The 27,421-nt window shown below is 53.5% G+C and overlaps 1 protein-coding gene across 1 annotated transcript in view; it reads left to right on the plus strand.

The window, feature by feature from the left end:
- Positions 1–27,421, plus strand: part of LOC119955880 (cyclin-dependent kinase 17-like) — a 155,981-nt gene that overhangs the window by 118,887 nt on the left and 9,673 nt on the right. Inside the window, exons 9-17 of the mRNA XM_038782532.1 lie at positions 8,735–8,829; positions 10,451–10,513; positions 11,397–11,520; positions 12,975–13,095; positions 15,219–15,316; positions 15,481–15,586; positions 15,929–15,971; positions 18,867–18,957; positions 25,828–25,905. Coding sequence (XP_038638460.1) covers positions 8,735–8,829; positions 10,451–10,513; positions 11,397–11,520; positions 12,975–13,095; positions 15,219–15,316; positions 15,481–15,586; positions 15,929–15,971; positions 18,867–18,957; positions 25,828–25,905 — 819 coding nt within the window. The remainder of the gene's footprint in view (positions 1–8,734; positions 8,830–10,450; positions 10,514–11,396; positions 11,521–12,974; positions 13,096–15,218; positions 15,317–15,480; positions 15,587–15,928; positions 15,972–18,866; positions 18,958–25,827; positions 25,906–27,421) is intronic.

Here is a 27,421-nt window from a genome sequence, read left to right on the forward strand (position 1 = left end):
ATTCCCCCAACGAGTTTGTCATTATTGACAGGGGATTCCCCCAGCGACTGTCATTATTGACAGAAGTTCCCCCAGCCAGTGTGTCATTATTGACAGGGGATTCCCCCAGCCAGTGTCATTATTGACAAGGGATTCCCCCAGCCAGTGTGTCATTATTGACAAGGGATTCCCCCAGCCAGTGTGTCATTATTGACAAGGGATTCCCCCAGCCAGTGTGTCATTATTGACGAGGGGATTCCTCCAGCCAGTGTGCCATTATTGATGGGGGCATTCCCCCAGCGAGTGTCCCATTATTGACTGGAATTCCTCCAGCGAGTGTGGCGTTATTGACGGGGTGATCTCCCCCAGTGAAGGTGTCATTAATGACGGGGGTCCCGAACGAACAAATGTTTCATTATTGACGAGAATTCCCCAATCATGCGTTGCATTATTGACGGGGTGATTCCCTCATCAAATGTGTCATTATTGACGGGGGAATTCCCCAAGCAAGTGTGTCATTATTGACGGGGTGATTCTCCCAGTCAGTGTGTCATTATTGACAGGGGATTCTCCCAGCCAGTGTGTCATTATTGACAGGGGATTCCCACAGCCAGTGTGTCAGTATTGACAGGGGATTCCCCCAGCCAGTGTGTCATTATTGACAGGGGATTCCCACAGCCAGTGTGTCATTATTGACAGGGGATTCCCCCAGCCAGTGTATCATTATTGACAGGGGATTCCCACAGCCAGTGTGTCATTATTGACAGGGGATTCCCCCAGCCAGTGTGTCATTATTGACAGGGGATTCCCACAGCCAGTGTGTCATTATTGACAGGGGATTCCCACAGCCAGTGTGTCATTATTGACAGGGGATTCCCCCAGCCAGTGTGTCATTATTGACGAGGGGATTCCTCCAGCCAGTGTGTCATTATTGACGAGGGGATTCCTCCAGCCAGTGTGTCATTATTGACGAGGGGATTCCTCCAGCCAGTGTGCCATTATTGACGAGGGGATTCCTCCAGCCAGTGTGCCATTATTGATGGGGGCATTCCCCCAGCGAGTGTCCCGTTATTGACGGGAATTCATCCAGCGTGTGTGTCGTGTGTTATTATTAACGGGGGATTCCTCCAGAGTATTCGGGTACACAGAGGGAGAATTCAGGACCATCGAGAGTGTCGTGATTGATGGGGTGATTTCCCCATAAAGTGTGTTGTTACTGACCGGGGGTTTCCTCAGCACGTGTGTCATTATTGTGTAGGGATTAGGGGATTCCCCAGCGAGTGTGTGATTTTAACGGGGGCATTCCCCCAGCGGGTGTGTCAATATTGACGGGGGGGGGGGATTCCCCCAGCAGGTGGGTTATTGACGGGGGATTCCCACAGTGAGTGTGTGTGATTTTAGCGGGGGGATTCCCCCAGCAGGTGTGTTGTTATTGACGGGGGATTCCCCCAGTGAGGGTGTGATTTTAGCGGGGGCATTCCCCCAGCAGGTGTGTCATTATTTACAGGGGATTCCCACAGCGAGTGTGTCGTTATTGACTGGGGATTCCCCCAGCCAGTGTGTCATTATTGACAGGGGATTCCCCCAGCCAGTGTGACATTATTGACAGGGGATTCCCCCAGCCAGTGTGTCATTATTGACGATTGGATTCCTCCAGCCAGTGTGTCATTATTGACAGGGGATTCCCTCAGCCAGTGTGACATTATTGACTGGGGATTCCCCCAGCCAGTGTGTCATTAGTGACTGGGGATTCCACCAACCAGTGTGACATTATTGACAGGGGATTCCCACAGCCAGTGTGTCATTATTGACAGGGGATTCCCTCAGCCAGTGTGTCATTATTGACGAGGGATTCCTCCAGCCAGCGTGTCATTATTGACAGGGGATTCCTCCAGCCAGTGTGCCATTATTGATGGGGGCATTCCCCCAGCGAGTGTCCCGTTATTGACGGGAATTCCTCCAGCGAGTGTGTCGTGTGTTGTTATTGACAGGGGATTCCCCCAGCGAGTGTGACATTATTGACGGGGATTCCCCCAGCGAGTGTGTCATTATTGACAGGGGATTCCCCCAGCCAGTGTATCATTATTGACGGGATTCCCCCAGCCAGTGTGACATTTTTGACGGGGGATTCCCCCAGCCAGTGTCATTATTGACAGGGGATTCCCCCAGCCAGTGTGTCATTATTGACGAGGGGAATCCTCCAGCCAGTGTGTCATTATTGACGAGGGGATTCCTCCAGCCAGTGTGCCATTATTGATGGGGGCATTCCCTCAGCGAGTGTCCCGTTATTGACGGGAATTCGTCCAGCGAGTGTGTCGTGTGTTATTATTAACGGGGGATTCCTCCAGAGTGTTCGGGTACACAGAGGGAGAATTCAGGACCATCGAGAGTGTCGTGATTGATGGGGTGATTTCCCCATAAAGTGTGTTGTTACTGACCGGGGGTTTCCTCAGCACGTGTGTCATTATTGTGTAGGGATTAGGGGATTCCCCAGCGAGTGTGTGATTTTAACGGGGGCATTCCCCCAGCGGGTGTGTCAATATTGACCGGGGGGGGGGATTCCCCCAGCAGGTGGGTTATTGACGGGGGATTCCCACAGTGAGTGTGTGTGATTTTAGCGGGGGGATTCCCCCAGCAGGTGCGTCACTATTTACAGGGGATTCCCACAGCGAGTGTGTCGTTATTGACTGGGGATTCCCCCAGCCAGTGTGTCATTATTGACAGGGGATTCCCCCAGCCAGTGTGACATTATTGACAGGGGATTCCCCCAGCCAGTGTGTCATTATTGACAGGGGATTCCCCCAGCCAGTGTGTCATTATTGACAGGGGATTCCCCCAGCGAGTGTGACATTATTGACGGGGATTCCCCCAGCGAGTGTGTCATTATTGACAGGGGATTCCCCCAGCCAGTGTATCATTATTGACAGGGGATTCCCCCAGCCAGTGTGACATTATTGACGGGGATTCCCCCAGCCAGCGTGTTATTTTTGACGGGGGATTCCCCCAGCCAGTGTCATTATTGACAGGGGATTCCCCCAGCCAGCGTGTCATTATTGACAGGGGATTCCCCCAGCGAGTGTGACATTATTGACAGGGGATTCCCCCAGCCAATGTGTCATTATTGACGAGGGGATTCCTCCAGCCAGTATGTCATTATTGACAGGGGACTCCCCCAACGAGTGTGTCATTATTGACAGGGGATACCCCAGCTAGTGTGTCATTATTGACAGGGTATTCCCTGAGCCAGTGTGTCATTATTGACAGGGGATTGCCCCAGAAAGTGTTTCATTATTGACAGGGGACTCCCCCAGCCAGTGTATCATTATTGACAGGGGATTCCCTCAGCCAGTGTGCCATTATTGACAGGGGATTCCCCCAGCGAGTGTGACATTATTGACAGGGGATACCCCAGCCAGTGTGTCATTATTGACTGGGGATTCCCCCAGCCAGTGTGTCATTATTGACAGGGGATTCCCTCAGCCAGTGTGCCATTATTGACAGGGGATTCCCCTAGCGAGTGTGACATTATTGACAGGGGATACCCCAGCCAGTGTGTCATTATTGACAGGGAATTCCCCCAGCCAGTGTGTCATTATTGACAGGGGGTACCCCAGCCAGTGTGTCATTATTGACAGGGGATTCCCACAGCCAGTGTGTCATTATTGACAGGGGATTCCCTCAGCCAGTGTGTCATTATTGACTGGGTATTCCCCCAGCCAGTGTGTCATTATTGACAGGGGATTCCCACAGCCAGTGTGTCATTATTGACAAGGGGATTCCTCCAGCCAGTGTGTCATTATTGACTGGGGATTCCCCCAGCCAGTGTGTCATTATTGACAGGGGATTCCCACAGCCAGTGTGTCATTATTGACAGGGGATTCCCACAGCCAGTGTGTCATTATTGACAGGTGATTCCCACAGCCAGTGTATGATTATTGACAGGGGATACCCCCAGCCAGTGTGTCATTATTGACAGGGGATTCCCCCAGCCAGTGTGTCATTATTGACGAGGGGATTCCTCCAGCCAGTGTGTCATTATTGACGAGGGGATTCCTCCAGCCAGTGTGCCATTATTGATGGGGGCATTCCCCCAGCGAGTGTCCTGTTATTGACGGGAATTCCTCCAGCGAGTGTGTCGTGTGTTATTATTAACGGGGGATTCCTCCAGAGTGTTCGGGTACACAGAGGGAGAATTCAGGACCATCGAGAGTGTCGTGATTGATGGGGTGATTTCCCCATAAAGTGTGTTGTTACTGACCGGGGGTTTCCTCAGCATGTGTGTCATTATTGTGTAGGGATTAGGGGATTCCCCAGCGAGTGTGTGATTTTAACAGGGGCATTCCCCCCAGCGAATGTGTCAATATTGATGGGGGGGGGATTCCCCTAGCAGGTGTGTTATTGATGGGGGATTCCCCCAGTGAGTGTGTGTGATTTCAGCGGGGGGATTCCCCCAGTGAGTGTGTGATTTCAGCGGGGGGATTCCCCCAGCAGGTGTGTTATTGATGGGGGAACCAGGTGATTCTCCCAATGAGTGTGTTGTGATTGGCGGTGATTCCTCTAATGAGTGTCTCGTTATAGACAGGGCAGCACGGTAGCATGGTGGTTAGCATAAATGCTTCACAGCTCCAGGGTCCCAGGTTCGATTCCCGGCTGGGTCACTGTCTGTGCGGAGTCTGCACGTCCTCCCCGTGTCTGCGTGGGTTTCCTCCGGGTGCTCCGGTTTCCTCCCACAGTCCAAAGATGTGCGGGTTAGGTGGATTGGCCAGGCTAAATTGCCCTTAGTGTCCTAAAAAGTAAGGTTGGGGGGGGGGGGGGGGGTTGTTGCGTTACGGGTACAGGGTGAATACGTGGGTTTGAGTAGGGTGATCATTGCTCGGCACAACATCGAGGGCCGAAGGGCCTGTTCTGTGCTGTACTGTTCTATGTTCTATTCCCCGAGCGAGTGTGTCGTTATTGATGGTGGTTCCCCCAACGAGTGTCTCGTTGTTGACGAGGTGATTCCCCGAGCGAGTGTATCGTTATTGACGGTGATTCCCCCAACGAGTGTCTAGTTATTGACGGGGTGACCAGCCAGTGAATGTGACCTATTGATGAGGAATTCACCCAGGGAATGTGTCGTTATTGACGGGGGACTCCCCCTGCTGGTGAATCGTTGCTAACGGGGTAATTCTTCCAGCGAGTGTATCGTTATTGACATGGAGATTCTCCCAGCGAATGTGTCGGTACTGATAGGGGGTTTCCTCAGCGAGATTGTCATTATTGACGGAGGAATTCCTCCAGCGAGTGTGTTGTTATTGATGGGGTGATTCCCCCAGCCAGTGTATCATTATTGACAGGGGATTCCCCCAACCAGTGTGACATTATTGACAGGGGATTCCCCCATCCAGTGTGTCATTATTGACAGGGGATTCCCCCAGCCAGTGTGTCATTATTGACAGGGGATACCCCTAGCGAGTGTGACATTATTGCCAGGGGATTCCCCCAGCCAGGGTGTCATTATTGACGGGGGATTCCCCCAGCCAGTATGTCATTATTGACAGGGGACTCCCCCAACGAGTGTGTCATTATTGACAGGGGATACCCCAGCCAGTGTGTCATTGTTGACAGGGAATTCCCTGAGCCAGTGTGTCATTATTGACAGGGGATTGCCCCAGAAAGTGTATCATTATTGACAGGGGATTCCCCCAGCCAGTGTATCATTATTGACAGGAGATTCCCTCAGCCAGTGTGCCATTATTGACAGGGGATTCCCCCAGCGAGTGTGTCATTATTGACAGAGGATTCCCACAGCCAGTGTGTCATTATTGACAGGGGATTCCCCAAGCCAGTGTGTTATTATTGACAGGGGACTCCCCCAGCGAGTGTGCCATTATTGACAGGGGATACCCCAGCCAGTGTGTTATTATTGACAGGGGATTCCCCCAGCCAGTGTATCGTTATTGACAGGGGATTCCCCCAGCCAGTGTGTTATTATTGACAGGGGACTCCCCCAGCGAGTGTGTCATTATTGACAGGGGATTGCCCCAGCCAGTGTGTCATTATTGACAGGGGATTGTCCCAGCCAGTGTATCATTATTGACAGGGGATTTGCGCCCAGCCAGTGTGCCATTATTGACAGGGGATTCCCCCAGCTTGTGTGCCGTTATTGACAGGGGCATTCCCCTAGCGAGTGCCTCGTTATTGACCGGAATTCCTCCATCGAGTGTGACATTATTGACGGGGTGATTCCCCCAGCGAAAGTGTCATTATTGACGGAGATCCCTAATGAACGAATGTTTCATTATTGATGGGAATTTCCCCATCGAGCGTTGCGTTATTGAGGGGGTGATTCCCCCATCGAATGTCTCGTTATTGACGGGAATTCCTCCAGCAAGTGTGACGTTATTGACGGGGGATTCCCACATTGTGTGTCATTATTGACGGGGGAAATCCCCCAGCAACTGTGTCATTATTGACGGGATTCCCCACGTGTATCATTATTGACAGGGGATTCCCCCAGCCAGTGTGCCATTATTGACAGGGGTTTCCCCCAGCAACTGTGTCATTATTGACAGGGGAGTTCCCCAAGCGACTGTGTCATTATTGACGGGGGAATTCCCCAAGTGCGTGTGACGTTATTGACCGGATGATTCCCACACCGAGTGTGTTGTTATTGAGAGGGAAATTCCCCCAGCGACTGTGACGTTATTGACGAGATGATTCCGCGAGCAAGTGTATCGTTATTGATGGTGATTCCCCCAACTAGTGTCTAGTTATTGACGGGGTGATTCCCCAAGCGAGTATATCGTTATTGACGGTGATTCCCCCAACGAGTGTCTAGTTATTGACTCCCCCAGTGAGTGTGTCATTATTGACAGGGGATACCCCAACCAGTGTCATTAGTGAAGCGATTCCCCAAGTATATCATTATTGACAGGGGATTACCCCAGCCAGTGTGCCATTATTGACAGGGGTTTCCCCCAGCGAGTGTTTCATTATTGACAGGGGATTCCCACAGCCAGCGTGTCATTATTGACTGGGGATTCCCCCAGCCAGTGTGTCATTATTGACAGGGGTTTCCCCCAGCGAGTGTGTCATTATTGACAGGGGATTCCTACAGCCAGCGTGTCATTATTGACTGGGGATTCCCCCAGCCAGTGTGTCATTATTGACAGGGGACTCCCCCAGCGGGTGTGTCATTATTGACAGGGGATTCCCTGAGCAAATGTGTCATTATTGACAGGGGATTCTCCCCAGCCAGTGTGCCATTATTGACAGGGCATTCCCCCAGCGAGTGTGCTGTTATTGACAGGGGCATTCCCCTAGCGAGTGACTCGTTATTGACCGGAATTTCTCCAGCGAGTGTGACATTATTGACGGTGTGATTCCCCCAGCGAAAGTGTCATTATTGACGGAGGTCCCTAACGAACGAATGTGTCGTTCTTGACGGGAATTCCTCCAGTAAGTGTGACGTTATTGACGGGGGATTCCCACACTGAGTGTGTCATTATTGACGGGGGAAATCCCCCAGCAACTGTGTCGTTATTGACAGGGAAGATCCCCAAGCGACTGTGTCATTATTGACGGAGGTCCCTAACGAACGAATGTTTCATTATTGACAGGAATTCCCCCATCGAGAGTTGCATTATTGAGGGGGTGAATCTCCCATCGAATGTGTCGTTATTGATGGGAATTCCTTCAGCAAGTGTGACGTTATTGACGGGGGAAATCCCCCAGCAACTGTGTCATTATTGACGGGGGAAGTCCCCAAGCGAGTGTGACGTTATTGACCGGGTGATTCCCACACCGAGTGTGTCGTTATTGAGAGGGAAATTCCCCCAGCGACTGTGACGTTATTGACGGGGTAATTCCCACATCGAGTGTGACGTTATTGACGGGGGATTCCCACACCGAGTGTGTCGTTATTGACGGGGGAATTCCCCCAGCGACTGTGTCATTATTGATTTGGGAATTCCCCCAGCGAGTGTGTCATTATAAACAGGGTGATTGTCCCAGCGAGTGTTTTGTGATTGATGGGGGATCAGGTGATGCCCACGGTGAGTATGTCGTGATTGACCGGGGTGGGGGGTTGAGTCCCCCAGCCGGTGTATGATTATTGACAGGGATTCCCCAAGCGAGTGTGTGATTATTGGCGGGGTGATTCCCCCAGCGAGTGAGTCATTATTGACAGGGGATTCCCCCAGCGAGTGTCATTATTGACAGGGGATTCCCCCAGCGAGTGTGTCGTTATTGACCAGTGGATTCCCCCAACGAGTGTGTCATTGACGACGGGGTGATTCCCCCAGCTCTTGCCGTTATTGACAGGATGGTTCTGCAGCGGCCGTTCATGCGAGACTGTGTGGATCCCGCGTACTCAGAGGGCAGACATCACTCTCCTGGTATCTGCGGTTTCCCTCCCAGATCCCCCACCAACTCGAAATGATCCTGCTATATTTGATTTGTCTGTATAATTTAACTGTTTCATTGTTCGCCTTCTGACCTTGCTCGTCACCATCGATAAACTAGAAGTGGAGAATTGGCAAACTGAATTGGCGGATGCTAAAGGTGTACAAATTCTCCTTCCCTCTCCCGGCTCTGACGGAGTTGGCTAACACTTTGGTGGCGAGTACCATTTTCCCCGGGAACAGTAACTGAAACGTTAATTGAGCCTTTTGAGTCTCTGTCTGATCCACTGTCGGCCCGCAGCTCCTCCTCTTGTTCCTTCCACATTGGAGTGGTTCCTTCTAACCGTCGCACCTCTCTTCTCTTCACCCAGTTTCCCTGTTGAAAGACCTGAAGCACGCCAACATTGTGACACTCCACGACATCATTCACACAGAGAAATCCCTCACGCTGGTCTTCGAGTATCTGGTGAGTCGAGCCTCGCGGTGGTCGGTGAGTCAGGATCAAATCCGGGGAACCCGTAATCCATCCGTCTGTTTCAGCGACAGCCCAACCATCGGGAATTGCCTTTTCCAAGTTGCCTTGTTCTAACCCTGGCCTGCTTCGCAATACCCTGCCCCCCGTTAAATGCACGGTAGCACAGTGGTTAGCACTGTGGCTTCACAGCATCGGGGTCCCTGGTTCTATTCCCGGCTTGGGTCACTGTCTGTGTGGAGTCTGTATGTTCTCCCCGGGTCTGCGTGGGTTTCCTCCAGGTGCTCCGGTTTCCTCCCACAGTCCAAAGATGTGCAGGTTAGGTGGATTGGCCGTGCTAAATTGCCCCTTAGTGTCCAAAAAAGATTGGGCCGGGTTTCTGGGTTGCAGGGAGGTACGGGTGGAGGCATGGGCTTATGTCTTTCCAAGGTTGGTGCAGACTCGATGGGCCGAATGGTCTCCTTCTACACTGTAAATTCTATGATTCCCTCTGCCACAAGAGGGGGAAGGAATCTCTCCTCCCCCCCCACCTCCCAGAATTTTTCTCATCCACTTGACCTGCTGCATCTGTGATGAATGGAGGAAATTGTTCATTTTATATTTGCTGTAATAATGTTTATATAAAACCTTGGATTAAAATAAATACAGCAGAATGTCTGCTAAAACTGTGATCAAGAAGTCATAAAGGTGAGTTAATCATTGATGTTAACTATTTACTTACTGACAAGGAGATGGCTAATAAAATATTGTTTTGATTGCTGGGGGTTCCCTGGAGAGTAGATCATTTATAAGGGGTTGTGTTTAGTCCCAGCTAAGCAGGTTATGGGACAACTTAATAGGATACAGATGATGTCATTAATGGGAGGAGCCAGGTCTGTCCGTAGTTTTGGCCGTCTACTGGTAGATTTTAAATTGAACAGCAGCTTTGCCACAGGATTTGAGTCTGCTAAGACAGAAGGATTTTCAGGTTGTTCCTGAAAGGGTCTCTCTCCAAAGGTCTGCATAGGGAACGGCGATCCTGATTGTCAACTTTGTATATGAGTGGATTTTGGCGTTGCTTTGTTGGAATATAGAGTGACAGGTGCTGCTAGTAAGTTAAAGTTTTTCCTTTTATTTCAGAACTGTTGATCTGTTAATTGTAAAGCTGATTCTTTGATGTCAATGTGGTTAATTCTGTGTTTGAATTATATGTTTGATATGCATATTGGTCACAGTCGTCACTCCTGGGGCGAAGTGCCCTTTGCTCACAGTTTTACAAATGAAAAACAAAACAAGTTTGAGACTCTCATTGGGATCCAGGCAAATGGACTTTGGTTGGGATCTGAATACAACAAATCCCGTGGGCTTGGGGGGAGGGGATCGATCAGATGAGGCCCCTTTTTAAATGGGCGAAATCGCTGTGCGAAGTGAGGCAAGAGGCGGCCACAGTGGCGGAAGAGCGCGGGGTGGGGGGGGATCAGCCGTTCTTTATCGGTCAAGAGCTTGCAGTCCAGTAGAGTCAATGCTGAAAGAGATGTTCCATTTATTCCAGAACTGAACTAACCACTCTCTTTCTCCGTTACTCCCCCCGCACCCCTTACCGCCACCCTAACCGCCCCGTCCCCATCCCCACCAGGATAAAGATTTGAAACAGTATCTAGAAGATTGCGGGAATATCATCAACATCCACAACGTCAAGGTGAGCAGGTTTGTGTCTCCTCTGCCCAATGCGGCAAGCGCTGTTGGCGCTGGGAGCTGGCGCACTGTTCGTAGCATCGTGCCTCGGTGTCGGACGGAAATCTGGGATGCGCACCCCATGCTGTACCTGTCCTGGGAGTGTTTGATGGGGACAGCGTAGAGGGAGCTTTACTCTGTATCTAACCACATGCTGTACCTGTCCTGGGAGTGTTTGATGGGGACAGTGTAGAGGGAGCTTTACTCTGTATCTAACCCCGTGCTGTACCTGTCCTGGGAGTGTTTGATGGGGACAGTGTAGAGGGAGCTTTACTCTGTATCTAACTCAGTGCTGTACCTGTCCTGGGAGTGTTTGATGGGGACAGTGTAGACGGAGCTTTACTCCGTATCTAACCCCGTGCTGTACCTGTCCTGGGAGTGTTTGATGGGGACAGTGTAGAGGGAGCTTTACTCTGTATCTAACTCAGTGCTGTACCTGTCCTGGGAGTGTTTGATGGGGACAGCGTAGAGGGAGCTTTACTCTGTATCTAACTCAGTGCTGTACCTGTCCTGGGAGTGTTTGATGGGGACAGTGTAGAGGGAGCTTTACTCTGTATTTAACCCCGTGCTGTACCTGTCCTGGGAGTGTTTGATGGGGACAGTGTAGAGGGAGCTTTACTCTGTATCTAACCCCATGCTGCACCTGTCCTGGGAGTGTTTGATAGGGACAGTGTAGAGGGAGCTTTCCTCTGTATCTAACCCCGTGCTGTACCTGTCCTGGGAGTGGTTGATGGGACTGATCTATATTCCTCACCTTGAACACACAATTATAAACAAAAACCTGAAATGAACATGTTTGTTTGTTTGCTGAACTCCCAACATTATCCACCTTGTCTGTGTTGTCTCAGCTTTTCCTATTCCAGTTGTTACGAGGCCTAGCATATTGTCATCACAGGAAAGTGTTACATCGAGATTTAAAACCTCAGAACCTGCTCATCAACGAGAAAGGAGAGCTCAAGCTCGCAGACTTCGGTAGGTCTACATTATCGCTCCTTTACCACAATATCACCGACAAGCTTGGCTAACACTCGAACACTCACCAAGCGTCAAACCCGTACGGAGCCCCAGTCCCACATCACTGTTGAGACCACAGTGGGGATTTCCCATTCGCTGGAGACACCACTCGGTTTCATCTGCCAGCAATAAAGAACTCCTTTTAATACAGATACAAACATGATGGGCACCCACGGAGCTCAGTCGGTCCCAGATCAATGGATCACACTCCCTCAGCACTGAATGCCCGACAGTGCAGCTCCATCAGCACTGAACCCTTGACAGTGCGACGCTCCCTCAGACCTGTGCGGTTCCCTCAACACTGAACCCCCGGTAGTGCGGTGCTACCTCAGTACAGAACGCCCGATGGTGCAGCTACCTCAGTGTCAATCTCCTGTCAGTGCGGCTCCCTTAACACTGACTCTCCAGCACCCTCAGTACTGATCCTCTGACAGTGCAGCACTCCCTCAGTACTGACCCTCTGACAGTGCGGCACTCCCTCAGTACTAACCCGCTGACAGTGCAGCACTCCCTCAGTACTGACCCTCTGACAGTGCAGCACTCCCTCAGTACTGACCCTCTGACAGTGCGGCACTCCCTCAGTACTGACCCTCTGACAGTGCGGCACTCCCTCAGTACTGACCCTCTGACAGTGCGGCACTCCCTTAGTACTGACCCTCTGACAGTGCAGCACTCCCTCAGTACTGACCCTCCCACAGTGCGGCACTCCCTCAGTACTGACCCTCTGACAGTGAGGCACTCCCTCAGTACTGACCCTCTGACAGTGCAGCCGTCCCTCAGTACTGACCCTCTGACAGTGCAGCACTCCCTCAGTACTGACCCTCTGACAGTGCGGCACTCCCTCAGTACTGACCCTCTGACGACAGAGCGGCACTCCCTCAGTACTGACCCTCTGACAGTGCGGCACTCCCTCAGTACTGACCCTCTGACAGTGCAGCACTCCCTCAGTACTGACCCTCTGACAGTGCGGCACTCCCTCAGTACTGACCCTCTGACAGTGCGGCACTCCCTCAGTACTGACCCTCTGACAGTGCGGCACTCCCTCAGTACTGACCCTCTGACAGTGCAGCACTCCCTCAGTACTGACCCTCTGACAGTACGGCACTCCCTCAGTACTGACCCTCTGACAGTGCAGCACTCCCTCAGTACTGTACCTCTGACAGTGCGGCACTCCCTCAGTACTGACCCTCTGACAGTGCGGCACTCCCTCAGTACTGTACCTCTGACAGTGCAGCATTCCCTCAGTACTGTACCTCTGACAGTGCAGCTTGGATTAGCCACCCCAACCTCTGGAGCTGAACTGAGAGTCGGGGCCTCCAGACTTGAATCGGAGCCTGGTTGCCGGAGCCAAGTTTAACCAACCAATACTAATTGTAAGTTCCTCCTTTATTCTGCTGCGTGTGATCTTCCAGGTTTGGCCCGGGCGAAGTCTGTTCCGACAAAAACCTATTCGAATGAAGTGGTGACGCTCTGGTACCGGCCCCCCGACGTCCTGCTGGGATCCACAGAGTATTCGACACAGATAGACATGTGGTGAGTAAGGCGATCACTGAGGTGCAGACACCTCCATCTCTCCTTCCATAATGTGGAGATGCCGGCGTTGGACTGGGGTGAGCACAGTAAGAAGTCTTACAACACCAGGTTAAAGTCCAACAGGTTTGATTCAAACACGAGCTTTCGGAGCGCAGCTCCTTCCGCAGGAAGGAGCTGCGCTCCGAAAGCTCGTGTTTGAATCAAACCTGTTGGACTTTAACCTTGTGTTGTAAGTCTCCTTTCATACAGTATCCAGTATCGCTCTCCAGCTACATTCAGACACCCCCAGTTCCCTCTCGAGTCCCATCACGGTGTCCTTTTCTCTCAAATGCTGGGCCCGCCATCCCGTGCCTGGAGCTGCCGTGTCCCCCCCCCCCCCCCCCCCCCACCCAGCGGTGACGGGACGCTGGCCTGTGCCGCTCAGCACCTCTGTCTGGGGGCCCCTGTCACACCCGCGGTCAACTCGGACATTTTCAGGTTCGTGCAACCCTTTCTCTGAGGAGATGGAGGAGCGATTTTGGATCAAGCTCGTGATGGGCAGAGGGGTAGGGCTGTGGTTGGGGGGGGTAGGGCTGTGGTTGGGGGGGGTAGGTCTGTGGTTGGGGGGGAGGGGTAGGGCTGTGGTGGGGGGGTAGGGCTGTGGTAGGGGGGGTAGGGCTGTGGTTGGGGGGGAGGGGTAGGGCTGTGGTGGGGGGGTAGGGCTGTGGTGGGGGGGGTAGGGCTGCGGTGGGATGGAGGGGTAGGGCTGTGGTGGGGGGGTAGGGCTGTGGTGGGGGGGTAGGGCTATGGTTGGGGGGAGAGGGGTAGGGCTGTGGTAGGGGGGGTAGGGCTGTGGTGGGATGGAGGGGTAGGGCTGTGGTAGGGGGGTAGGGCTGTGGTAGGGGGTAGGGCTGTGGTGGGGGGGTAGGGCTGTGGTTGGGGGGAGGGCTGTGGTGGGGGTAGGGCTGTGGTGGGGGGAGGGGTAGGGCTGTGGTGGGGGGTAGGGCTGTGGTGGGGGGGTAGGGCTGTGGTGGGGGTAGGGCTGTGGTTGGGGGGGAGGGGTAGGGCTGTGGTTGGGGGGTAGGGCTGTGGTGGGGGGTAGGGCTGTGGTTGGGGGGTAGGGCTGTGGTGGGGGGTAGGGCTGTGGTGGGGGGTAGGGCTGTGGTGGGGGGTAGGGCTGTGGTTGGGGGGGAGGGGTAGGGCTGTGGTGGGGGAGGGTAGGGCTGTGGTGGGGGTAGGGCTGTGGTGGGGGGTAGGGCTGTGGTGGGGGTAGGGCTGTGGTGGGGGGGTAGGGCTGTGGTGGGGTAGGGCTGTGGTTGGGGGGGGGTAGGGTTGTGGTGGGGGGAGGGTAGGGCTGTGGTGGGGGGTAGGGCTGTGGTGGGGGTAGGGCTGTGGTGGGGGTAGGGCTGTGGTGGGGATAGGGCTGTGGTTAGGGGGGTAGGGTTGTGGTGGGGGTGTAGGGCTGTGGTGGGGGGGTAGGGCTGTGGTGGGGGGGTAGGGCTGTGGTGGGGGGGTAGGGCTGTGGTGGGGGGGTAGGGCTGTGGTGGGGGAGGGGTAGGGCTGTGGTGGGGGGAGGGGTATGGCTGTGGTGGGGGGTAGGGCTGCGGTGGGGGGGTAGGGCTGTGGTAGGGGGAGGGGTAGGGCTGCGGTGGGGGGGTAGGGCTGTGATGGGGGAGGGGTAGGGCTGCGGTGGGGGGTTAGGGCTGTGGTGGGGGGTAGGGCTGTGGTGGGGGGGTAGGGCTGTGATGGGGAGGGGTAGGGCTGTGGTGGGGGGGTGGGGGTGTAGGGCTGTGGTAGGGGATTCACGGCGGGAATTGGGGGAAAGAACGGGGTGTGGGAGGTGGTGGTAGAGAATGGAATCGATTGGATCTGTCAAAAAACCGACACAGAAACGGTAGGATGATTGACCCCCACAATCCCCCGCAGCGCCAAGGGATCTGGGGGCCTAATCGCAGGGTCGGCCGGTTTGCATTGGGGTGGGGGTTGAGAAGGCTCGGAAGGGGGTTGGGGGGCATGTGAGGAGGGAGGGAGGGGGTTCACTGTTTGCCTTGTGGGGCAGCGAGCTCGTTCAGCCTGTTTTCTCACCCAAAGGTGCGTCGCTGCTTCTGTGGAACTAACTGCCTCTCTTCCTTTCCTCCTGACAGGGGTGTAGGTTGTATTTTTTACGAGATGGCGACCGGCCGCCCGTTGTTCCCGGGCTCTACCGTAGAAGAAGAATTGCATTTTATATTTAGGGTATTAGGTAAGACCCCTGCTACAATCCCAGTGCTTCCAGTCACACTGCTGGCAAGTATGTTCCGGGCACTCCTTTGCACCCCCCACCCCTCTTTGTCTTGTCACTGGTTCAGATTGAGTCCACTCCCTCCTCCCACTGACTGTCCGCCTCTTCCGTTCTGGTCTCGGCAGGAACGCCAACAGAGGAGACGTGGCCCGGAATCCTGGCCAACGAGGAGTTCCGATCGTACAACTACCCCAAGTACCGGCCAGAGCCTCTCGTCAACCACGCGCCCAGGTAGGTCCCAGACGCGGCTCTCTGGGCGGGGCCTTCGGTCCTCTCTCTCCAGCACCCCCCCCCCCCCCCCCCCTCCCCCCCCCCGCCATCCACCTGCCCTCTCGCTCCTCAATGTCTGGAGGGGGCACTGTACTGAGGGAACCACGGTCTTCTTAATCCCACTCTCCCCTCCCCTGCCGCACCAACTCCTGGCGACCCTATATCCTGGGGAAATTGGCTCCCTCACTACGAGGCCCTTGTTCGTGGGGGAGGTGTGGGAGGGGCGTTGGTGAGGATACCTTGTGCAACTAGACAATGTGACAATTCAGTCAATCAAAGGCCCTTTCTCTCTTTGCCTTTCAGGTTAGACACAGAGGGACTCGATCTCCTGTCAAAACTTCTACAGGTGAGGCAGAAGAAAAATCAAATCAGTTCGGCTCGTGTAACCTTCCAATACTCCAAAGTTAGAAAGTTCCCCCTCCACTCCCCTGCTGTTTAGCACAACGCTAAATTGCTGGCTTTGAAAGCAGACCAAGCAGGCCAGCAGCACGGTTCGATTCCCGTAACAGCCTCCCCGAACAGGCGCCGGAATGTGGCGACTAGGGGCTTTTCACAGTAACTTCATTTGAAGCCTATTCGTGACAATAAGCGATTTTCATTTTCATTTCATTTCATTTTCATTTCATTTCACCTCCGCTGGCAAAGCATTCCAGGCACCCATCACCCTCTGCATAAAAAACTTTCCTCACACATCTCCCTTAAACTTTCCCCCTCTCACCTTGAAATCGTGACCCCTTGTAATTGACACCCCCACTCTTGGAAAAAGCTTGTTGCTATCCACCCTGTCCATACTTCTCATCATTTTGTATACCTCAATCAGGTCCCCCCTCAACCACCGTCTTTCCAATGAAAACAATCCTAATCTACTCAACCTTTCTTCATAGCTTGCACCCTCCATACCAGGCAACATCCTGGTGAACCTCCTCTGCACCCTCTCTAAAGCATCCACATCCTTCTGGTAATGTGGCGACCAGAACTGCACGCAGTATTCCAAATGTGGCCTAACCAAAGTCCTATACAACTGTAACATTAACTGCCGACTCTTGTACTCAATACCCCGTCCAATGAAGGCAAGCATGCTGTATGCCTTTTTGACCACTCTATCGACCTGCATAGCCACCTTCAGGGTACAATGGACCTGAACTCCCAGATCTCTCTGTACATCAATTTTCCCCAGGACTCTTCCATTGACCGTATAGTCCGCTCTTGAATTGGATCTTCCAAAATGCATCACCTTGCATTTGCCTGGATTGAACTCCATCTGCCATTTCTCTGCCCAACTCTCCAATCTATCTATATTTTGCTGTATTCTCTGACAGTCCTCCTCGCTATCTGCAACTCCACCAATCTTAGTATCATCTGCAAACTTGCTTATCAGACGACCTATACCTTCGTCCAGATCATTTATGTAGATCACAAACAACAGTGGTCCGAGCACGGATCCCTGTGGAACACCACTAGTCACCTTTATCCATTTTGAGACACTCCCTTCCACCACTACTCTCTGTCTCCTGTTGCCCAGCCAGTTCTTTATCCATCTAGCTAGTACACCCTGAACCCCATACGACTTCACTTTTTCCATCAACCTGCCATGGGAAACTTTATCAAACGCCTTACTAAAGTCCATGTATATGACATCTACAACCCTTCCCTCATCAATTAACTTTGTCACTTCCTCAAAGAATTCTATTAGGTTTGTAAGGCATGACCTTCCCTGCACAAAACCATGCTGCCTATCACTGATAAGTCTATTTTCTTCCAAATGTGAATAGATCCTGTCCCTCAGTATCTTCTCCAACAGTTTGCCTACCACTGACGTCAAGCTCACAGGTCTATAATTCCCTGGATTATCCCTGCTACCCTTCTTAAACAAAGGGACAACATTAGCAATTCTCCAATCCTCCGGGACTGAAGTATCCATAGAATCCCTGCAGTGCAGGAGGAGGCCATTCAGCCCATCGAGTCTGCACCAACCCTCTTGGAGAGCAGCCCCACCAAGGCCTACTCCCCCCCCCCGGCCCTATCCCTGTGGTCCCATGCATCGAACATGGCCGATCCACCTAACCTGCACATCTTTGGAATGTGGGAGGAAGACGGAGCACCGGAGGAAACCCACGCCGACACGGGGAGAACGTGCAGACTCCGCACAGACAGTGACCCGAGGCCAGAATGGATCTCAGGTCCCTGGCGCTGTGAGGCAGCAGCATTGACCACTGTCCCCGAGGTCTAGGGATTAGGAGCCTGATTCATGAGGCCTGGCCTTCCCCCACCTCCCCCCGCCCCTTGGTTAAACTTCCCCGTCCGGGCTCCCGCGAAGAACGGGAGGTCGTCTGCCTATCTGGCACAGGAAGAATCGAGGAAGGTTTGCGATCAGGAGGGAGTGCCTGATCGGGAATAGTCTGAGAGCTGGGATTTGGAGAACAGTGACACAGAATCGGGGGGTAAATGTCACTGAAACATTGCTGAGGGTTTGTTGCTGTATTCAGCTATTTGCAGTAAATGAGAGTGATTTAAATATCAATCCCTCTGTTTCTGTCCCTCTCTCCCCCTCCTTCTGCTTCCCCTCCCCTCCCTGGCCCTCCCCTCTCTCTCTCCCTGTCTCTCTCTCTCTGTATTTCTCTCTCTATATATATACTGCTCTCTCTCTCCCTGTCTCTCTCTCTCTCTCTCTATATTTCTCTATATATATATATTTCTGCTCTCCCTCTCCCCTGTCTCTTTTCTATATATTTCTCTCTCTATATATATATATATATATATATCTGCTCTCTCTCTCTCTCCCTGTCTCTCTCTCTCTATATTGCTCTCTCTCTATATATATATATCTGCTCTCTCTCTCCCTGTCTCTCTCTATATATTGCTCTCTCTATATATATATATATATATCTGCTCTCTCTCTCACTGTCTCTCTCTCTCTATATATATGTATATCCCTCTCTCTCTGCGCTCTCTCTGCCCGCCCTCTCTATCTCCCTCTCCCTCATTGCCCTCTCTCTCTTGCCTTGCTTTCTCACTGCCCTCTCTCTCTCTCCCTCTCTCGCTGCCCTATCTCTCCCTCTCTCATTGCCCTTTCTCTCTCACCCTCTCCCGCTGCCCTCTCTCTCTCTCTCCCTCTCCCGCTGCCCTCTCTCTCTCTCCCTCTCTCGCTGCCCCTCTCTCTCTCCCTCTCTCGCTGCCCTCTCTCTCTCCCTCTCTCGCTGCCCTCTCTCTCTCTCCCTCTCTGTCACCTTCACCCTCTCAGTTTGAAGGAAAAATGAGGATCTCAGCACAGCAGGCCATGAAACATCCGCACTTCCAGAGCCTGGGGGAGCGGATTCACAAGTTACCAGACAGTGAGTGTCTTCTCTTTCTTTGTCAATCATCCCTTTTTGCTGTTTGATGTCTTTGCCTGGCCGTGTGAAGATGGCGTCATCCACTCACTCCCAAACACTGTAGCTCATTGTCAGACGGTTACTGGGAAGAGAGGTTGTCTCCCATCTTTCCCCAATCCGAGGGTTGGCTGAACCATGAACAATCCACTCCCCCCCCCTGGTTTCTATTCTCTCCTGCTCCTCATTGCCCCACAAACAGAGTTCAGTCCACCACCTGGTGTTATCCATCCAGGCTGCCTCGGATCTTCCTCCTGCACATTCTCCAGGCCTCATGCTACCTCCTTTTCCAAACACGACCCACCTGTTCGCACCGCCTATCCAAAAGAGGTGAGCGAGCCTGATTGACGTCACTGCCTCAAACAAGTTCCTCTTCCCACCAGATTCCTCCACTGCCCGCCCGTTTGTCCGCTGGTCTGCCCACAACACATGTAAAGACCACACCAGTCCCTTCATTTCAGATGGTTTAACTGGAGCCTCGACCCTGTGCCTGATGGTCCAGCTTTCAGAGGCAAACATTGTTACCGGCCGCACAAGGTTTCCCATTGAGATTGAGAAGCTGTGGCTCCTCCGTCCTCTTTCAGTCACTTCACATTAAGCCTCGTCACAAACTGCCCCAATTTATTTGGCAGATTCAGCCTCTTCCGTAGTGATCAAGGTGGCAGAAAATTTCAAACAGTTCAAGCAGAATCATGCAGCTCTTCCACCCAGACCCAACACGTTTGTCTTCTCGACGTTGATCAAAACACTGTATTCCGAGTTAACTTAATCAAGGTGATTCAACAACACCGGTAACTCCACCACGGATCAGCGAAAGGAATAACATCAGCCGCACATCGGGCATTCAAATATCTCCAACCACCAATCAGTATCCACCCTGTGAATCTCCCTGTCCCCCAATCAGTATCCACCCTGTGAATCTCCCTGTCCACCAATCGGTATCCACCCTGTGAATCTCCCTGTCCACCAATCAGTATCCACTCTGTGAATCTCCCTGTCCACCAATCAGTATCCACCCTGTGAATCTCACCCCCACCAATCAGTATCCACCCTGTGAATCTCCCTGTCCCCCAATCAGTATCCACCCTGTGAATCTCACCCCCACCAATCAGTATCCACCCTGTGAATCTCACCCCCACCAATCAGTATCCACCCTGTGAATCTCACCCCCACCAATCAGTATCCACCCTGTGAATCTCCCTGACCACCAATCAGTATCCACCCTGTGAATCTCCCTGTCCACCAATCAGTATCCACCCTGTGAATCTCACCCCCACCAATCAGTATCCACCCTGTGAATCTCCCTGTCCACCAATCAGTATCCACCCTGTGAATCTCACCCCCACCAATCAGTATCCACCCTGTGAATCTCACCCCCACCAATCAGTATCCACCCTGTGAATCTCACCCCCACCAATCAGTATCCACCCTGTGAATCTCACCCCCACCAATCAGTATCCACCCTGTGAATCTCCCTGTCCACCAATCAGTATCCACCCTGTGAATCTCATCCCCACCAATCAGTATCCACCCTGTGAATCACCCTGTCCACCAATCAGTATCCACCCTGTGAATCTCCCTGACCACCAATCAGTATCCACCCTGTGAATCACCCTGTCCACCAATCAGTATCCACCCTGTGAATCTCCCTGACCACCAATCAGTATCCACCCTGTGAATCTCCCTGACCACCAATCAGTATCCACCCTGTGAATCTCACCCCCACCAATCAGTATCCACCCTGTGATTCTCCCTGACCACCAATCAGTATCCACCCTGTGAATCTCTCTGTCCACCAATCAGTATCCACCCTGTGAATCTCACCCCCACCAATCAGTATCCACCCTGTGAATCTCCCTGACCACCAATCAGTATCCACCCTGTGAATCTCCCTGACCACCAATCAGTATCCACCCTGTGAATCACCCTGTCCACCAATCAGTATCCACCCTGTGAATCTCCCTGACCACCAATCAGTATCCACCCTGTGAATCTCCCTGACCACCAATCAGTATCCACCCTGTGAATCTCACCCCCACCAATCAGTATCCACCCTGTGATTCTCCCTGACCACCAATCAGTATCCACCCTGTGAATCTCTCTGTCCACCAATCAGTATCCACCCTGTGAATCTCACCCCCACCAATCAGTATCCACCCTGTGAATCTCCCTGACCACCAATCAGTATCCACCCTGTGAATCTCCCCGTCCACCAATCAGTATCCACCCTGTGAATCTCCCTGACCACCAATCAGTATCCACCCTGTGAATGTCCCCGTCCACCAATCAGTATCCACTTGGTGACTCTCACCCCCACCAATCAGTATCCACCCTATGAATCTCCCCGTCCACCAATCAGTATCGCTCCTTCACAACTGGCGTGCCCCTCCTGACCATTTCCTCGTGGATGGACACCCCTGTGATCGGAATGGACAGTCCTGTGATCGGAATGGACACCCCTGTGATCGGAATGGACAGTCCTGTGATCGGAATGGACACCTCTGTGATCGGAATGGACGCCCCTGTGATCGGAATGGACAGTCCTGTGATCGGAATGGACACCCCTGTGATCGGAATGGACAGTCCTGTGATCGGAATAGACACCCCTGTGATCGGAATGGACACCCCTGTGATCGGAATGGACAGTCCTGTGATCAGGATAGACACCCCTGTGATCGGAATGGACAGTCCTGTGATCGGAATGGAAACCCCTGTGATCGGAATGGACAGTCCTGTGATCGGAATGGACCCCCCTGTGATCGGAATGGACACCCCTGTGATCGGAATGGACAGTCCTGTGATCGGAATGGACCCCCCTGTGATCGGAATGGACAGTTCTGTGATCGGAATGGACAGTCCTGTGATCGGAATAGACACCCCTGTGATCGGAATGGACAGTCCTGTGATTGGAATGGACACCCCTGTGATCGGAATGGACACCCCTGTGATCGGAATGGACACCCCTGTGATCGGAATGGACCCCCCTGTGATCGGAATGGACGCCCCTGTGATCGGAATGGACACCCCTGTGATCGGAATGGACACCCCTGTGATCGGAATGGACCCCCCTGTGATCGGAATGGACAGTCCTGTGATTGGAATGGACACCCCTGTGATCGGAATGGACACCCCTGTGATCGGAATGGACACCCCTGTGATCGGAATGGACAGTCCTGTGATCGGAATGGACACCCCTGTGATCGGAATGGACACCCCTGTGCTCGGAATGGACACCCCTGTGATCGGAATGGACCCCCCTGTGATTGGAATGGACGCCCCTGTGATCGGAATGGACAGTCCTGTGATCGGAATGGACAGTCCTGTGATCGCTGATCGGAATGGACACCCCTGTGATCGGAATGGACACCCCTGTGATCGGAATGGACAGTCCTGTGATCGGAATGGACAGTCCTGTGATCGGAATGGACACCCCTGTGATCGGAATGGACACCCCTGTGATCGGAATGGACAGTCCTGTGATCGGAATGGACACCCCTGTGATCGGAATGGACCCCCCTGTGATCGGAATGGACACCCCTGTGATCGGAATGGACAGTCCTGTGATCGGAATGGACACCCCTGTGATCGGAATGGACAGTCCTGTGATCGGAATGGACACCCCTTTGATCGGAATGGACAGTCCTGTGATCGGAATGGACACCCCTGTGATCGGAATGGACACCCCTGTGATCGGAATGGACCCCCCTGTGATCGGAATGGACACCCCTGTGATCGGAATGGACGCCCCTGTGATCGGAATGGACACCCCTGTGATCGGAATGGACACCCCTGTGATCGGAATGGACAGTCCTGTGATTGGAATGGACGCTCCTGTGATCGGAATGGACAGTCCTGTGATCGGAATGGACACCACTGTGATCGGAATGGACAGTCCCGTGGTCGGAATGGACACCCCTGTGATCGGAATGGACAGTCCCGTGGTCGGAATGGACAGTCCTGTGATCGGAATGGACACCCCTGTGATCGGAATGGACAGTCCTGTGATCGGAATGGACAGTCCTGTGATCGGAATGGACACCCCTGTGATCGGAATGGATCCCCCTGTGATCGGAATGGACAGTCCTGTGATCGGAATGGACAGTCCTGTGATCGGAATGGACACCCCTGTGATCGGAATGGACACCCCTGTGCTCGGAATGGACACCCCTGTGATCGGAATGGACAGTCCTGTGATCGGAATGGACACCCCTGTGATCGGAATGGACAGTCCTGTGATCGGAATGGACGCCCCTGTGATCGGAATGGAAACCCCTGTGATCGGAATGGACCCCCCTGTGATCGGAATGGACAGTCCTGTGATCGGAATGGATACCCCTGTGATCGGAATGGACAGTCCTGTGATCGGAATGGACACCCCTGTGATCGGAATGGACAGTCCTGTGATCGGAATGGACACCCCTGTGATCGGAATGGACACCCCTGTGATCGGAATGGACGCCCCTGTGATCGGAATGGACACCCCTGTGATCGGAATGGACAGTCCTGTGATCGGAATGGACACCCCTGTGATCGGAATGGACGCCCCTGTGATCGGAATGGACACCCCTGTGATCGGAATGGACACCCCTGTGATCGGAATGGACAGTCCTGTGATCGGAATGGACACCCCTGTGATCGGAATGGACACCCCTGTGATCGGAATGGACACCCCTGTGATCGATGGAACCTGTGATCGGAATGGACAGTCCTGTGATCGGAATGGACACCCCTGTGATCGGAATGGACACCCCTGTGATGGGAATGAAAACCCCTGTGATCGGAATGGACCCCCCTGTGATCGGAATGGACAGTCCTGTGATCGGAATGGACGCCCCTGTGATCGGAATGGACACCCCTGTGATCGGAATGGACAGTCCTGTGATCGGAATGGACACCCCTGTGATCGGAATGGACACCCTGTGATCGAATGGACAGTCCTGTGATCGGAATGGACAGTCCTGTGATCGGAATGGACACCCCTGTGATCGGAATGGACAGTCCTGTGATCGGAATGGACAGTCCTGTGATCGGAATGGACACCCCTGTGATCGTAATGGACAGTCCTGTGATCGGAATGGACACCCCTGTGATCGAAATGGACAGTCCTATGATCGGAATGGACACCCCTGTGATCGTAATGGACACCCCTGTGATCGTAATGGACAGTCCTGTGATCGGAATGGACACCCCTGTGATCGGAATGGACACCCCTGTGATCGGAATGGACGCCCCTGTGATCGGAATGGACACCCCTGTGATCGGAATGGACAGTCCTGTGATCGGAATGGACACCCCTGTGATCGGAATGGACAGTCCTGTGATCGGAATGGACACCCCTGTGATCGGAATGGACACCCCTGTGATCGGAATGGACGCCCCTGTGATCGGAATGGACACCCCTGTGATCGGAATGGACAGTCCTGTGATCGGAATGGACACCCCTGTGATCGGAATGGACGCCCCTGTGATCGGAATGGACACCCCTGTGATCGGAATGGACACCCCTGTGATCGGAATGGACAGTCCTGTGATCGGAATGGACACCCCTGTGATCGGAATGGACACCCCTGTGATCGGAATGGACACCCCTGTGATCGGAATGGACAGTCCTGTGATCGGAATGGACACCCCTGTGATCGGAATGGACACCCCTGTGATCGGAATGGACACCCCTGTGATGGGAATGAAAACCCCTGTGATCGGAATGGACCCCCCTGTGATCGGAATGGACACCCCTGTGATCGGAATGGACAGTCCTGTGATCGGAATGGACGCCCCTGTGATCGGAATGGACACCCCTGTGATCGGAATGGACAGTCCTGTGATCGGAATGGACACCCCTGTGATCGGAATGGACACCCCTGTGATCGAAATGGACAGTCCTGTGATCGGAATGGACAGTCCTGTGATCGGAATGGACACCCCTGTGATCGGAATGGACAGTCCTGTGATCGGAATGGACAGTCCTGTGATCGGAATGGACACCCCTGTGATCGTAATGGACAGTCCTGTGATCGGAATGGACACCCCTGTGATCGAAATGGACAGTCCTATGATCGGAATGGACACCCCTGTGATCGTAATGGACACCCCTGTGATCGTAATGGACAGTCCTGTGATCGGAATGGACAGTCCTGTGATCGGAATGGACACCCCTGTGATCGTAATGGACAGTCCTGTGATCGGAATGGACACCCCTGTGATCGGAATGGACACTCCTGTGATCGGAATGGACACCCCTGTGATCGGAATGGACACCCCTGTGTTTGCCGCCCTGTTCTCTCTGATCCGTTTGGTGGCAGTGTTCGGGGACTCCGTCCGCCCGCTCACTGCTCGCCGTAGCGGCTGATGACCAACTTGATTAACTGTGGTGTTTATCACCTGTTGATGATTGTACGCCAGGCTTCGGACGTTCCTCCCAGACACGCACCTTCTCACGATCAGTCAACCGCATGTCAGTTGTCCGCCGGTGTTTGGGGATTTCTCTTCTCCAGCTCCTCTTCCACATCGAAATCCAGCTTCCTCATCAGCCACCTCTGCTCCCTGTGTTTTTCCCAATATATGTTCCAGGATGCTCTGGGCGAGATCTCAGCAGCGTGCCGGAGCAGAATGATTCCCGTCTGACACCTCCATCTTGTCGGGGGTTCTCCCTCAGATCCACACCGGTTTGACACCCTTTGTATTGCTGTGCATGAGGCTCTGTTGCAGGGTGGCGTACAGCGATATCTCCAAGAGTCCCCGACGATGCCTCAACTGCTCTGTTTCCATTTCCCACTCCACTTCTCAGCGCTGGTGTTGACTTGTCTCGCTCTCTCTCTCTCCCTCTGTCCCCAGCTACGTCGATATTTGCACTAAAGGAGATTGAGTTACAACGAGACTCCGGATACAGATCAACACTGCTCCCAGAATCTGGTACGTCAGCTGGAGATTAACAAACAGACATCCCGGGGTGGGCATTGTGGGGCAGCAGAGCTGGTTCCCTGCGGTATTTCAGACACTGGGGGACAATTGGGCTTGTCAGCAGTGGCCCAATGTCACCTCAGACAGAGAGGAGATGGGGTCGGACCCCACCCCAAATATTCAATCACTCACAGTGTGGGTCAGTGCCGAAGGAGTGCTGCACTGTCAGAGGGTCAGTGCCGAGGGAGTGCTGCACTGTCAGAGGGTCAGTACTGAGGGGGTGCTGCACTGTCAGAGGGTCAGTGCCGAGGGAGTGCCGCACTGTCAGAGTGTCAGTACTGAGGGGGTGCCGCACTGTCAGAGGGTCAGTACTGAGGGAGTGCCGCACTGTCAGAGGGTCAGTACTGAGGGAGTGCTGCACTGTCAGAGGGTCAGTGCCGAGGGAGTGCCGCACTGTCAGAGGGTCAGTACTGAGGGAGTGCTGCACTGTCAGAGGGTCAGTGCCGAGGGAGTGCCGCACTGTCAGAGTGTCAGTACTGAGGGGGTGCTGCACTGTCAGAGGGCCAGTACTGAGGGAGTGGGGCACTGTCAGAGGGTCAGCACTGAGGGAGTGCCGCACTGTCAGAGAGTCAGTACTGAGGGAGTGCCGCACTGTCAGAGGGTCAGTACTGAGGGAGTGCCGCACTGTCAGAGGGTCAGTACTGAGGGAGTGCCGCACTATCAGAGGGTCAGTACTGAGGGAGTGCCGCACTGTCAGAGGGTCAGTACTGAGGGAGTGCCGCACTGTCAGAGGGTCAGTACTGAGGGAGTGCTGCACTGTCAGAGGGTCAGTACTGAGGGAGCGCTGCACTGTCAGAGGGTCAGTACTGAGGGAGTGCTGCACTGTCAGAGGGTCAGTACTGAGGGAATGCTGCACTGTCAGAGGGTCAGTTCTGAGGGAGTGCCGCACTGCCAGAGGGTCAGTACTGAGGGAGTGCTGCACTGTCAGAGGGTCAGTACTGAGGGAGTGCTGCACTGTCAGAGGGTCAGTACTGAGGGAGTGCTGCACTGTCAGAGGGTCAGTGCCGAGGGAGTGCTGCACTGTCAGAGGGTCAGTACTGAGGGAGTGCTACACTGTCAGAGGGTCAGTACTGAGGGAGTGCTGCACTGTCAGAGGGTCAGTACTGAGGGAGTGCCGCACTGTCAGAGGGTCAGTACTGAGGGAGTGCCGCACTGTCAGAGGGTCAGTACTGAGGGAGTGCCACACTGTCAGAGGGTCAGTACTGAGGGAGTGCTGCACTGTCAGAGGGTCAGTACTGAGGGAGTGCTGCACTGTCAGAGGGTCAGTAGAGGGAGTGCTGCACTGTCAGAGGGTCAGTACTGAGGGGGCTCCGCACTGTGGGAGGGTCAGTACTGAGGGAGTGCCGCACTGTCAGAGAGTCAGTACTGAGGGAGTGCTGCACTGTCAGAGGGTCAGTACTGAGGGAGTGCCGCACTGTCAGAGGATCAGTACTGAGGGAGTGCCGCACTGTCAGAGGGTCAGTACTGA

This window comes from Scyliorhinus canicula, chromosome 21 (genome assembly GCF_902713615.1).
Source record: "Scyliorhinus canicula chromosome 21, sScyCan1.1, whole genome shotgun sequence".
NCBI lineage: Eukaryota > Metazoa > Chordata > Chondrichthyes > Carcharhiniformes > Scyliorhinidae > Scyliorhinus > Scyliorhinus canicula.